We start from the raw sequence: 14,285 nt of genomic DNA, 5'->3' as shown, positions 1-14,285 counted from the left end.
GATTTTTACAATTATTTTATCATATAAATATTACTTTTCATACTCACTAGACTGCTTTATAATACACTAGTGTTTGACGTATGACATTATTTATAAGGAACAAAAAGTGTCCAGTGTTTGCTTTACTCGCTCTAGTATTTCAGTGCTGCTGGGTTTAGGTCATACTGCAGAATCAGGTGGGCGGTGCTAAACTGGATACTTCCATCTTTTCACTGGTCTAATGACAGCCTGTGCTCCACCCCCAAACTCAACACTACACAATGAAAGAACAGCAAACCACCCCACACTTATTATTCATTACTACCTAAGAATTTTAGGAGGTTACTTACCGTAAAATACTAACCCACTTACTCTATACTAAAATGAATCACAAGCCACATATTTTTCTTACTCCCTCCTTACATTGCTCTGCTCTCTATTAGCCTCTTTCTTCCAGCTCCTCCTGCGTGTATCATTTCATGAGGGAAAGAAAGTGAAAAAGAAGCAGACAGAAAGGTTGTGAGGGTGTGATATAATCAGAAAATCTCTGGGAGAGCGGGGGAAATAGAGTAGGAGGGAGATAAGAGGGGAGAAAGCAATGTTTTGAGCACAGGCAACTGAGACAAAACAGCAAGAGAGAGAGAGAGAGAGAGAGAGAGAGAGAGAGAACAGGAGACAACGGACCAGCTAGACACAAGATGGCCACGGTCTCTTCTGATTTAAATGCTGGTAAGTGACATTAAAATGTAACTTTATTCGTATGTCAGACAATTTTCCACTTTCAAATCCCACCTATAGGCAGGCAGCTGACTCACTTCCCCTCTGCAATACGTGCGCTTCCTGTGTCTCTGGGGATTTCTAATGCAGACAGGAGAGTCTCAGCTGTTTCTAGATCAGTCTGCCATCATACAAAAGCAGATGCCCACACAAATGTCATTGAAACTGATCTTGGTTCAGCATTAGAATGAGATCATAAGGCTAACGGTTTGGGTTAGAGGGATGGAGGTGAGCTGTTGAAACTGATGCAGCATTGCTGGAACAGTTATCATGTGCTGGACTGTACCAAAACAGGACACATGTGACTGAACTCTTGCAGAAAATAAAGGATGTGGTAGCATTGACAGAAACCTTTCTTATCTGTCAAATGTAAGTGTTTTAGGTTATTATTTTACAATCACAAGACTGGTTACGGTTCAGGTTATTTAGTGCAGGACAACATGCACCAGTTTTCAATTTACAGTATGGCGGTCATCAGCAAGTTACAGGGATATAGTTGTAATGCTCTGGGGTTGCTCAGAATGTCAGAGTGAACAAATAGGAGTTGTGGATGTAGTCTGCATGGACTCATCTGCCTGTTGTTTTGATCACTTGCAATATAATTTTTGCTTTCATCTCGGTCTCTCAAAAGCAGAGGGATCCTCTCCACCCATGTGGCGCCTTCTGTTGCTGGGGTTCCAGGGCTCTGGTAAGACCTCAACACTGAATACCATCTTGAGCCAGGAGAAAACCCCATCTGACAATTCCCAGACAGACCGAAAACATTGGGTAGACATACTCACCTGGCGACTGTTGATCATTGACACCCCAGGATGGAATCTGGAAACCAAAGACACAACTGATGAGACAGACTCAGAGAACCAGCAGTCCTTCATTGATCAATGTTCTCCTGGTCCCCATGCCCTGCTGCTGGTAGTTCCCATCGGAGTTCCATTCACCGAAAACCACTGGCAAGGTCTTTGGGCCCGAGTTAGAGAACTGGGAGCAGGAATATGGAGGCACACCATGGTTTTGTTCACCTGTGCGGACCAGTTGCAGGATAAGGGTGTTGAGGAATTTATTGTGGATGGCGGGGCAGCGCTGCAGAGGTTGGTGGAGAGGTGTGGCTGCAGGTATCATGCCTTGGATAACACCTGCTCGGACAAAAGTGCTCAAGTTGCAGAGCTTTTACAAAAAGTCGAGGAAATGGTTCGGGAGAATCAAGGCTGGTTCTTTGAAATGGTGAGGCCAAGCCTTGGATTCGACGATGAAGAAAATGAAAGAGAAGAGGATGGAGTCCCAGACGTGGAGAGGACAGCAGCAATGTTTAGATCTCCACCAAGAGGTGAGTTTCGCATCTGATTCATTCTCTTGTACCTTTGTTTTGCTGGTACCTTTGCAGAATGTCTCCTTAGAACATGCAAAGTGCATTTTCATCATGTGAATTTCCTTTTGTTGCAATATCCCACTTTCTTTTTAACAGAGTTACGGGTTCTGCTAGTAGGCTGGCGTGGAGCAGGTAAGAGCTCTGCAGGTAATCTTCTACTGGGCTGTCGTGTGTTTGAATCAGGACGCCCCACTGAGGTGTCTGTCCGTCATCAAGCATTGGTTGCTGGTCGGCGCCTTACAATTGTTGACACACCAGGTTGGGATTGGTTCTCCGCCCAACGTACACCAAGAAACATTCGAAAAGAAATTAAACAAGGGGCAGGGCTTCTCCATCCTGGCCCACATGCACTATTACTGGTAATCCCTGTAGTCTCAACCCTCACTCCCAAAAAGAGGCAGGCCCTCAAGAGACATTTGGAAATGTTTGGCGAGGAGGCGTGTCTTCACACACTGGTGCTGTTTTCATGTGGCGATTGGTTGTATGGCACATCCATCGAGGATCACATCCAGCGGGATGGAGGAGAGCTGCTGAAACTGATGCAGCATTGCTGGAACTGCTATCATGTGCTGGACTGTACCAAAGCCAACAACGACAAGACACAGGTGACTGAACTCTTGCAGAAAATAGAGGAAATGGTAGCAGAGAATGGACAGAAACCTTTCTTACCTGTCAAATGTAAGTAGTTTGCATCTTATATTATTATTATTGTTGGTTTTCACATCAGGTTACATTATAATTTGTTCATATGAATATTTCTCATATATATGTAAAACCTGATCGTTGCATCCTTGTTCTACAGTAAATCAAGAACTGGACGAGGAGGAAACGAGTGGAAGATGCATTCTACAGTGAAATATAAGGCAACATAAAGTGCAACTCTGGTAAATCTAAGAGGAATGTAGAAGTTATTGAACTTTTTGATCCCAAAACAAGCGGTATTTATGCAACTGTTTATTACCCATAAGGCCATTCACACTGTTTGTATGTCATCTTGATATAATTAGACTTACAACCCACATTTCTGGCTCCTTGAGCAAACATTTGCATAAAGTTTTAAATTAAGAACATTCACTTTTGCTAGAAGCACGTAGCACTTTCTGGTGAAAAATATCTTTACATAAACTTCTAATCCTGTGAGCTAGAGACCACAAATAACCGTACTCAAATACTGATACTATCGCCAAAAGCATGCAATAGTTTCAGAGCTGATTATTTTCAAGTGATATGTAAAACGCATGGTGGAAACAGACAAACCAAATGACTATTCATTTCCACAGTGTAAAGCAAGACTCATACCCAGTATTGTACAGTATTTACACAGCCTCGTCGTTTTTCATGCACATTCAAACAGTGTCAGATATTAAGTAAAACTGCATTTCACAAAGTTGGAATATTGCTTACATTTATTTTGAATGCACTCACTATATTATCATAAAGTCTAAGTACTTGGCATTAAGTACACCTGGATTCTTGAATATACAATTGTCCTACAGACTGTTCCATTGAGAACCTTAAGAACCTTGTGTTTTTTTATTTATGAATTTAATATGCTTAGCAACTACTTAGGACTTTGATGGCAGCATTACATTCTACCTAAACACATTTACAAATATGTTTTGAGCATTCAGGGAATGGCTGTTACTATTGCATAGTAATATTTATCTTGTCCGCAAATATTCGGCGCAATGTGAGAATATACTACGAAATCCCAACTGCATTATATCAGCCACAAATGTGACTTTCAACTGGTTTGACTGAATACACTGAGATGACTAGAGTTTAGCTTTTGTATGCTTTTCACTTCATATTTTCATATTAATAAAAAATAATTTTGCATATCATGGGGTGTTTTTGTCAAATTCAGCTTCCAGGTTGAATTTCCTTAATCTCAGTTTGTGAAAGCCTAGAAAACAAAAAGAATCAAACTTATTTTTCTGCCAGCCATACACCAGTTTTCCTTGGTCATAAACAGTGGGGTTATGCTGTTTGTGGAAATTGTTTTTGACTAAATAGTCTAAATATATTTTTATACATTGAACTAATTTTAAGTTGTATACTATATGTCCCTTAAAGTATTTCATCTCTATCATGTGTACCTACTACTGAGGTAGTGAATTTGTCAAAAACAAATAAACAATTTTATAAAATACCAAAACTCATTTCTGTCTCTATTTCATAATAAAAAAATTAAAATGCACAATTTTTTTTAAGCGTTTATTACATAAATACCATTCAAGCTAACTGATATGCAGTGAAAGGCCCATACAACTACAAAATATTGAGTTCTACACAATTTAATAAATGCACACATACCATATCTATAAATAAAGTTAGTTGAAATATTAAGCATTTGTACAGCATAATTTCAATTGGGAAAATTCAAAACAAAGACCATCAACAGACAGTGCACATTATATATAATACTGTGCATACAACAGATATACAAGACAAAAAAAATGCACCGGTACAAGAACATCAGGCTTTGCTGACATGCTTACAGGAAGCGTTTCTACTCAAAACAATGGTAAAGAATAGAGAAAAAAAGGAATTTATTCAACCCTTCATAAAATACTTTCTTTTAGGACCAACATCCCTAGTATTCTGCACTTCAGGCTATGCTGAAACCGTCCATTTCTATCAGCTTCAAGCCTCTGTGTCCATTTCTTTCTATGACCTCACACTTCTGCTCTCTCTTGCCCTCTTGACTTCTTCCATTAGCTCTTTCAAATACTGGATCTCTTTAGCAATGGACTCTGCCTTTTCTGTCAGCTCTTGATTCCTCTCCTCCAGGACTGCACACTCTGACTGGAGAGTATCTTGCTCTGCACGCTTTTTCTGTCGGTAGCGGGTTGCCGCAGTCTTGTTCTGCTCCATTTTCTTCAGCTTTTTCTTTTCAACCACAACCTTTGAGCCACTGGCTGACTTCACTCTTCCTGAGAGGGTAGGCAGCTCTGACTGCTGATTTTGGGTGGGCTTAGAATCGGGTGTGGAGTAGGGCTTCACCCTAGAAGAGGGAGACTGGGAAGACGTTGGGGTTTGTGGGTCGGGGGAAGTTGAACTCTGGGAATTTTCAACAACCATCTCACCTGGAAGGGTAATCATCGCATTAACCTCCTCTTTAGGAGAAAGTACAAGAACAATGCGGGTTGGGGTGAGTGACAGGACTATTTTGGGCACCTGCATCTCAACGGGGGGTGGACTCTGAACTTCAGCTATGTCTACCTCACAACCAAGCTCAAGAGTATCAGTAGGGGACTCTGGTGGAAGGATGGAAGGTGATGGGACCGGGGAGGCCGGTTCAGACTTTATCTCAAACTCAGCCTGGGGCTCAGGGACCACAGAGGAGGAATCTGAAATTTCACAGGGTGATGATGGAATGAAAGGAGTAGCAACTGGAGTATTCAAAGTGAAGGAAAAGTTGGAAAGTTGATCGATTTCAGGGACAGACGCTGCTGGAGAGGGTGAAGGCGTATTGTCAGAAGCTACAGGCAGGGACTCCAGGTCTATCTGTGACTCTAGAGAAGTGATGAGCTCCTCAGGAGAACTGGGTGGATCCTCAGAATCATAGGAGCCTATCAAAGACTCCAGATCAAACTCACTCAAATCAATTCGCTCTGTCATCCAATCCATTTCACTGAATGAATGATCTGAAATGGGAAAAAAAAAATCTTAAATATTATGATTGCATGTTTAAAATATTAGTAAGCTGAAACTAGGGCACTTGTAGATATAGGCCTATTTGAAATAAATTGCTACACCTCACCATCGCCATGATTATCTAGGCACAGCTCATCTGAGGGGAACCAGGCCAGAGACAGCTGATTGAGCCCAGCCTTCTCCCCCCTCTGAATGGAGGGAGGAGTGCAGGGTGGGGAGAGAGAGGGAAGTGGAGAGGAAGAGAAAGATGAGAGGGGCGATTCAGCGCCTCCGAGAGGAAGAACCTCCTCATCTTTATCTAGGAAAGACCCCAGAGGGTCAGCCATCGGTGATGATGGGTCCCAAAGAAGGACCTCCATATCGTCCTGGCCAAACCGTGAGCTCATCAAAGACATGGCTATCTATTTCAAGTTGAATCAACGAGTCTTCTACTGAGAATTCGAATAATCTCGTGCTGTCAGGTGCAGCAGAAGTCAGAGTTGCCACGAAGGACCTGCAAACATTAAAAGTAGTTAATCACTTGTATAACAATTTTATAAAATGTAAACAAATACAAAAGCTATAAAAAAAGTAACACCTTTTAAAGAAAAAAATAATAAAGCCTCATTAGTTATTCCTGACTAACAATGACATCATCTGCCTGCCCACAACCTACCCATATATGGACATTACCACGTGATGTTCTTTATCTCTTACTGTCAGCAGACTGGGTTCCATTTTTAAAATCTCAACACCAATTTTACAGAAGCCAAATCTCATGGCTTTTTATAAGATCTTAAAATTAGCTGAAACTGTTGTTTGAGGTAAAAGGTACGCCGATGTTGTTGTTTTATCAAGGTGAATAAAGACTCCGCCATTTCAGGGACTTGCCGCTCCCTTTTCAGGAACGTACGCCATTTTATATAAAGCACGAGGTGACAAAGAAACGTCAATTAAACTATCTCGCTCATGTTTATTTTGAGTTAAACACATTCAAGCGTGTTGAGGATCAATTCACTATACAAAAAAAAAACATTATGGTACATTTTAAAACAGGAATGACTACGAATTCATCGACCGACGTTATCACTGTCGAGTAGACATATGGTGCTTTAAGCGCGAGACGCTGGTCATGACAATATTCGCAAACAATTTCCATAATCTATTAAAATCCATCCACAATATATAAGTCGCATACGAAATAACCTGAAAATAAGGCTAAACTATTTAATGTTACACACCCGCCCAATCGGGTGGGTGAGACGATCGTGACATTTTAAGGCAAAAACAATTAAAAGTATACTTACGCCATTTTTATATAAATGTATGGAGCCAGTGCACAATGTTGATGCACTGAGGAGTTTGAGCGCTGTCTACAGGCAGCAGGTCACACGGCCATTTCGGCGGAGAGCAGAATCGCTCGGGTATCAACAATAATCAGCTGTGAGAAGAAGAACGGAACTGCGGATGATGACGTCGAGTCGATGTTTATAGAGCCGCAGTGCCGCTCAGACATATCCTTCCGCCAGAGAGTTTAGTTTTGTGTTACTGGGCGCAGACAACATATAGATCTATCACTTTTAGTCCATTTGTATCATTATGCGTAGGAAAAATAATTCATCCAAAAATATTTTGAGATCACCTAGTCTTTTTTGTGAATGTCAAATGAGGGAAACGTATGGTATTGGGCTAAGACACATCATTGTAAAGAATAATCAAGAGTCCGACTGTTGATATCAACATTATCTGTCTGCCGATAGATTGACAAACAAATGTGTCATGGGCACAAAGGCAATCAAAACAAACATTTCAGGGAAGGTTACGTTCTCCTCATGTAGTGTTGGATCTGTCGCCCTCTGCTGGACGATAACTAAACAACTGGGCGAGTCTTGCCTCGGTTGTTTTTTATGGCATTTATTGTTATGGAAAAAGAGACAACGGAAAGAAAAGGCCGTTGCTCTTGCTGGTGGCAAAACTAAATAAAGAGACGAAAGGTTGTAGTAAACAGGCAGGGCAAGTTGTAATTTGTTTAGGGGTTCTATTTCAAACACATTTTTTTAGAGAAATTAAACACAGAAATTTACACAATAAAATACTCGCATCTTGAATGCATTCTTTTATTATCTACAGAGGTATATTAAACAACACTTAATTTATTTATTTATTTATTTATTTTTATTTTTTTATTTAAAAAATCCCAGCTAAGCAAACTAGACATTGTGCAAATATATGACAATTTCTTTTAACATAAAAACACAGTATTTAGGCTAAAATTGAAAACCCCACCATGTTCAAACTGAATTCAATAAACTCTCTGTACAATAAATATCAACCAAGATCAAATATCATAATTAAACCTGAAACATCAACACAGACATAAAAAAGTGTATTATTGCAACAGGCACATGTATTCAAAAATATATTTTGGTCTAGTTGGTGGTTCAGAGGCCATAAAACAGAGGCTGCTTGAAATTGATGATCTATTTTATATAATTAGCTACCATTTAAATTTGTAGGCTAAATAAAAGTCATAGTAGCGTATTGTTGCTATTTAAATCTTTTGAATCAAAAGTGCTTTGGATGCAATTGTAGTTTTCAGCATATAAAATATAATAAGCAAACAAAAACCACTATCATTACTGATATCTTGTGCTGATATGATTGATTTGATTCCCTCTCAGTGTACTTCTCTTTTCTAAACATTTGCTAAATGTCAGACGACCGCAATGCAGTCCTGCCGTGTGTATCTGTGAAGAAACCTGATCTTTGGGTTTATGCCTGTCTTTGTTCCCAAACATTAGTATAGATCAGTCACTAATTCATTCAGCGATCCTTTTCTTGCTTCAGGCTCAGCCTCAGGTGATTGTGAACAGCAGAGGACATCAAGTGCTGCATAGACCAAGGCCCTCTTGAGCTGTTTTACATATAGGGCCTACACACGCTAGTGTGTTTACACAGTGACTCTATTTTCCAGTTGTATTATTCTCACTAGTTTCTCCCTCAGGGAACAGGTCAGGGTTTTCTGCTAGCGTAGAGCGGATTCTCTTCTTCTCTTTAAAGCGGCCCGAATGTGAGACCTTCACGTGGCGTCCCTTTGTCGCCGTTTTGTCCACGATGCGCTCCAAACGGGCGTTAAACTGGCTGTCCGCAGCTGCGTCGGGTGTCCCGGGTGTGTCCCCGGCGTTGCTGCTGTGGTCTCCAGGGATTTCGTACAGCACTTTCGGCTCTGATTTCTTCTTACGCAAGAAGGTCAGTTTCCACCAGGCCGGTGCAGGTTCTGCGGTCGCCATCGAGATGAAAACAGACTGCAAGGAGGACAGAAAGCGAGATTTATATATATAAAAGTGTTATTTTTATGATTAAAGACCAAACAGTATGCCTAAATAAGCAAATGAACGATAATCCGCTTGTTTTTTTGTTAACCAGCTGTTTTATTTAAACATAAAATGTAAAAATAGTCATGTGTAAGCTGAGGCCTGAGGGTGTGAGCTAATACTAATGTAAGATCTGTGTCTTGCATTAGAAGGGGCAGCCGCAAATGAATTTTTTAGTGTAACTCAATAAGCACCATATGGCAGAGGTATGATAGGGTTTTAACCAGAGGAGTTCTGGTTACAGGCCTCAAATTTCACTCACTCTGCACTGAAGCTATATGCTAGGAGGATGGAAATGCTATAGACCATGCTAATGCTAAATGACAGAGCACTTGTGGTGCATTCAAGTCCTCTTGGGAAGTTCGTATTTACGAGTTGGGAAGTCGTGTTTACGATGGTGGTGTGCCTATTAGCCTAACTAGACAAAAATACAGCAAGGTTTTTAAACTCTACTTCTAAAATGAAGAACAAAGAATGTCCATCAGGTGTGTTTTGCTTTTTTATATTTATAATTAATTTATGAAGCCACTGTGAACTTTATCGTTACATATTATGTTGTTATTTTACAATGCTATCACATTGTGTGCATCAGTCAGCTTATTTTGTTGTAAACAAGCCTGACAATGTCACTGCTAAATACCTATAAGTATTGTGGTATTCCGCCATGTTTCTCACTGACACGCCCCAAACTGGTAAATATTCCCACTCGTACGACATTGTGGTGGCGTCCATGTGCGTTCAACTCGTAAATACGATCTTTTGACATGACTTGAACACAATTAGTAGCCTACAGCTTATTTAATCTTTTTGAATTAATAAAATTGACGATGTATGCTACATTTCAAAAGTTTGTGGCCTATACAGTTTTTTTTAATGTTCACTCAAAAATACAGTAGAAACTGTAATATTGTGAAATATTATTACAATTTAAAATAATTGATTTCTCTATTAGTGTCACATGATACTCCAGAAATGATTGTAAGATGCTGATTTGGTGCTGAAGAAACATGTTTTATTATTATCAATGTTGAAAACAGTTGTGCTGCTTAATGTTTTTGGGAACCGTGATACATTTTTCAGGATTTTTTGATGACTATAAAGTTCAAAGAACAGCATTTATTTGAAACAGAACTCTTTTGTGACATTATAAATGTTTTTACTGTCACATCTGATTGGGTCCTTGCTGAATAAAAATATAAATTTCTTTAAAAGAGAGAGAGAGAGAAATCTTACTGACCCCAAACTTTTGAATGGTAAATTTGTACTTCAATAAAACTGTAAAGGTTGATTGTGGTGATTCACTTTGAAATCATTAACACTGTTATCTTAACTCGACTAAACATTTTGTTAAATGGACCCAATCATATTTAATAAACATGAGGATGCTAATTCTTTAAAAATTTGTAACTGTCTCCATTCAGGCCATACGTGAACACACTCATTATAGCATCTGACCTCATGAGACTTCACTTCTTAGGTCTGACTGATGCAGCTGGTTTCATTTTAGCCATAATATTCAGTGTGTTGTAGATTTGACGTGATTAATTCATTCATTTACGTGATTTTACACAGTCCATTGTTGTGTTAAGAGCTCATGTCCAGAGACCGTTTATGGTTCATACACATGCTATGGCTTCTTTGAAGTAAACCATTACAATAAAAGCAAGCACGCCTTTGACATACACGGTGAAACACTGTCCAAATGAAACTTCGTATGATATTGTGAGGTTTACCGCACACTTATTCACACAAAGACAACGATAAACAAACACTTTGAGCTGCATATCCTGGAAAAGTTTATTGCTTTACTGTCCATGGTCATACAGTATCTCGAACTGAATCAGCCTTCTGTGAAATGTAAAAATGAACTCAACCACACTCAAATTCACACAAAACTGCTGTAGCATGTGACAATATCCATTGACAGGAAAGGCTTGGCTCTGTTGCTTAGCAACAAAGTGGTCATTTTCATACAGTATGCTAATTTCTGTTCGCTCTCTCAGGGCTTTGACTCTTGCTCCTGCTTTTATGTTTACGAGAGCAAACAGAGATCAGGTGGTGCCGGCCAGCTCCCTTTCAACCTTACAGCCTTGTTTTTCTGACGCTTTTAACCTTATAAAAAGAGGCCATTTAATCCAGATGGTTTTAACAATAAGCCATATTGCATTAGCTCTATATTTGAAAAGCTATAAGTATGCATTTTATACAAATCTTTGATTTGGTTGTTCAAAAAGTGATGCCAGCTCTTAATAAACTACACAAAGCCTTGAATTTGACTGCACATTTATCACTTGCAATTATATCGAATAAGTTTAAAGCGCAATTTAAAATACAAACATGGATTTTGAAATGTTCTGTATCAATGCACCCCAATGCACTAATCAGTTTTACCGTGGGAAATATTATGGTTTAGTCAGGATTTGGATATGGAAGCTTTGTCTTTGCACGCAAATGGAACTTCTACGCAAAGCACATGGACACTCCATGTTGTTAGCATGTGGTTTTCATATGAAAATAAAAATAATGATAAGGTTCAAGGAAATCATTATTCAGAGGGAAAAGCAATTGTTTTCCGGGAACATGTGAATGGAGCAGGAACTTTCTGTGAGCTGATAATTCAAGGATTTGATAAGATTTACATATCACGATAATGTAGAAAACCAATGGCTTTGGTGTGGCAAAATATAACTTCTGATTTGTCTTGTTATGCAAACTACGGACAGCTAAATTCTAAAGTATTTAAAAAAAAAAAAAAATCAGGCAGCAATAATAACGACACAAAGAACACTTAGTTTCAACAGAAGCTCCCGTGAGAAATAGCAGTCTCTGTAGTCATCCTGATTAATTAATTATTTCTGTTGGTGGTTGGAAAAAACATCAGGTGTTAACTGTGGAGGTCTTTGGAGAGCTTCGCTCGGGGAACAGTCACACTCTGAGGAGGTTAAAGTGAGTAAAAGTATAGTGTAATTGACAGGAACTGAGGTAAATACATTCTTGTGTTTAATCTTGCAGGCCCAAATTGTGCATTGGCATCCATTTCACAAAGTAGTTCAGGTTTATTTTTATGTCGTTTTACTCTCACTCCTTTTAAGTCGCTATGCGCAAGAGTAAAAGTAAAGGTTCTTTACTGGCCTCGATGGTTCCATGAAGAACCTCTAACATCCATGGAAAATATCCATTGTTCAAAAAGTTCTTTAGATTATTAAAATGTTTCTACACTAAGAAAAAAAACAATTTTTAGAACTGTTCACTGAAAGGTTCTCTAGGAAATGCAAATGGTTCTGCTATATGACATCACTGGGAAAAAAACCCTTTTGGATTTTTCTAAAGAGTATAGCTAAAAAGGAGGAAAAGGAAATTGGTCAGAAGTTGGTCAAAAAAGATCTCCCCAGACTATCTGGAGATCTCGATTCAGATGTCTTTAAAAAAAAAAAAAAAAAACACTCAAATAAGACAACTGTTGACCTAAAGTAAGAGTATATTGAATGTGTATAGTGCAGATCATTTGGTTTTGAAAAAATTGGATGAGTTTGAGCTCATATTGAGATCTGACTTTTGATTGCAGACTTTGGACATAGCGAATCTGAACATAGATTGAGACTTAGTTGAACTTGAGATCTCTTCTGAAAGTGTAAAGGAAGACGTGTGAGATCATTGGGGCTTTTTCTCAGGAGAAAAAGATCTCATACAAAACTGAACGTTTTTCATTTTCCTTCCAATGGGGAGAGGGCAGTTTTTGTGGATAAATACAAATACCCAAGCACATATAAAGCAGGCAACAGAGGCACTAAACACTAAACACTAAACTAAAAATAGCATTTGCTTGTGACTTCATAACGTCATTCGTTTCCAGCATCTCTTCAGTGAATTAAACCATTGGTATTCTTCTATGAATGCCACTAACTATAGAGAGTCTCACTTTAAAGCGCCATGACAGGTTTAAAAAGCGAGGCTATGAGGGATAGACTTATCGTGTTTTCAAAGGCATCCGCTGTAAAAATCTGTATAAAGCTCCTATCACTTTACACAGCTTATATTGTCAGGAGTTTTTTGTCTACTGAAATTTTCTTGGAAAGATATTTTTGCAGTGTTTCGTCAGCAGAAAAATTCAAAAACACATAAAATATCAGTACAACCCACTGAAGAGATGCTTGTCTACCACTCAAAGCCTCACTGTCATTCCAGCTAAAAATCAATGTTTGTGGATTGGTTTAATTTCAATTGAATTAGTTCAGGAGCTCAGAACTTTCTTGGCTGGATTCCTTCCCAATGCAATGTTTTTGTCAAGCTTAATAAGTAAATTCAAAATCGCTCAGAGACGTCCATCTTGGCCGCTAAATTCGTACTATTGACACAACTGAAAGAAATGTTTTGCATTTCAAAGTGTTCACTTGATTGCAATAACCCCCCCCCACCACCACCACCACCTTCCACACACACACACACACACACACACACACATACACACACACACACACACACTCATCTCAGGCTCCTCATTATGCATGGTTAGTCAGTGATAAAGGTTCACTGTTTGCTATGAATGTGTAATCATGTGTCTGTCCAAAGGTTATTAAAATTCACAGCTCATTCCCTTTTTTCTCTAGAACTTAATATCAATTCCCATTTAATCAGCTTTTTTTTTTCTAGAACTCAGTATTAATTTCCATATGATTTTACCTTTAGCAAACAAGTAACACAGTAACTTATCTGTAAACAAATTAATATGAAACTAAATGCAACTGGATGATAATCCATGGAGTTTAGAGAGTTCTTCCCCTCCAGTGAATTCTGGTAGCTATAATAAGCCTCTCTCACCTGCGCAGGTCAATGTACGTCCGTTGAGATACTTGTTATCTGCTTTAGAGGGATCACTATCCTTTGGTTCGGTTGAGTCCAGCAGGTGAGGTCATCGCCCTATAGGACCCAGCTTTTAATTATAGTTTCTGTCTCTTCTCTTCTGCCTCCTCTCCAGCTTGGCTGTCCCTCTCGCTCTCTCTGGCAAGCAGGTGTAGATTCACAGGTGCATGTCTCCTCCCACAGACACCCACACCAGGCTCCTCCTCCCTCTGCCTGATAAACAGGCTTATGTCACATCAGCCTCATGGAACAATAGCTAAAATATATACCTGGATTGGGTGTAGAAGATT

General features: G+C 39.2%; 3 protein-coding genes across 4 annotated transcripts; 1 reads left to right on the top strand and 2 right to left on the bottom strand.

Moving 5' to 3' along the window:
• The first annotated feature begins 411 nt into the window (after positions 1 to 411).
• LOC307160810 (GTPase IMAP family member 8) lies at positions 412 to 4,287 on the top strand. Of its 2 annotated transcripts, none has more exons than XM_079875063.1 (4): positions 412 to 708; positions 1,391 to 2,080; positions 2,219 to 2,800; positions 2,925 to 4,287. In XM_079875063.1, exons 1-4 carry the CDS (start codon positions 678 to 680, stop codon positions 2,975 to 2,977), a joined length of 1,356 nt encoding a protein of 451 aa, XP_079731189.1. In that variant the 5' UTR covers positions 412 to 677; the 3' UTR covers positions 2,978 to 4,287. The 2 variants fall into 2 exon arrangements, with proteins under 2 accessions (XP_079731189.1, XP_079731188.1); XM_079875062.1 differs by having other exon boundaries at positions 1,388 to 2,080.
• Positions 4,288 to 4,498: 211 nt separating this feature from the next.
• atf4b (activating transcription factor 4b) lies at positions 4,499 to 7,243 on the bottom strand. Its single transcript, XM_079875084.1, has 3 exons — positions 7,069 to 7,243; positions 5,889 to 6,275; positions 4,499 to 5,772 (listed from the first exon to the last, which is right to left on the bottom strand). The coding sequence occupies exons 2-3, from the start codon at positions 6,175 to 6,177 to the stop codon at positions 4,793 to 4,795; spliced, it is 1,269 nt and encodes a 422-aa protein (XP_079731210.1). The 5' UTR covers positions 6,178 to 6,275; positions 7,069 to 7,243; the 3' UTR covers positions 4,499 to 4,792.
• Positions 7,244 to 7,950: 707 nt separating this feature from the next.
• LOC307165338 (proline-rich protein 15-like protein A) lies at positions 7,951 to 14,132 on the bottom strand. Its single transcript, XM_079882876.1, has 2 exons — positions 13,954 to 14,132; positions 7,951 to 9,066 (listed from the first exon to the last, which is right to left on the bottom strand). The coding sequence occupies exon 2, from the start codon at positions 9,049 to 9,051 to the stop codon at positions 8,725 to 8,727; it is 327 nt and encodes a 108-aa protein (XP_079739002.1). The 5' UTR covers positions 9,052 to 9,066; positions 13,954 to 14,132; the 3' UTR covers positions 7,951 to 8,724.
• Between the last annotated feature and the right edge of the window lie 153 nt (positions 14,133 to 14,285).

This window comes from Squalius cephalus (genome assembly GCF_949319135.1).
Source record: "Squalius cephalus genome assembly, chromosome: 1".
NCBI classification, from domain to species: Eukaryota; Metazoa; Chordata; class Actinopteri; order Cypriniformes; family Leuciscidae; genus Squalius; species Squalius cephalus.
Note: the sequence above shows the minus strand (reverse complement) of the source record. Positions and strands in the feature narration are given on the sequence as shown.

What these genes read in the sequence shown, in the direction of transcription:
- LOC307160810 (XM_079875062.1), top strand. Translation starts at nt 678, where the DNA reads ATGGCCACGGTCTCTTCTGATTTAAATGCTG. An exon ending in CTCTTCTGATTTAAATGCTG is followed by an intron (nt 709 to 1,387) that starts GTAAGTGACATT and finishes GTCTCTCAAAAG; the next exon opens with CAGAGGGATCCTCTCCACCC. An exon ending in GTTTAGATCTCCACCAAGAG is followed by an intron (nt 2,081 to 2,218) that starts GTGAGTTTCGCA and finishes TCTTTTTAACAG; the next exon opens with AGTTACGGGTTCTGCTAGTA.
- LOC307165338 (XM_079882876.1), bottom strand. Translation starts at nt 9,051, where the DNA reads ATGGCGACCGCAGAACCTGCACCGGCCTGGTGGAAACTGACCTTCTTG.
- atf4b (XM_079875084.1), bottom strand. Translation starts at nt 6,177, where the DNA reads ATGTCTTTGATGAGCTCACGGTTTGGCCAGGACGATATGGAGGTCCTT. An exon ending in CCTAGATAATCATGGCGATG is followed by an intron (nt 5,773 to 5,888) that starts GTGAGGTGTAGC and finishes TTCCCATTTCAG; the next exon opens with ATCATTCATTCAGTGAAATG.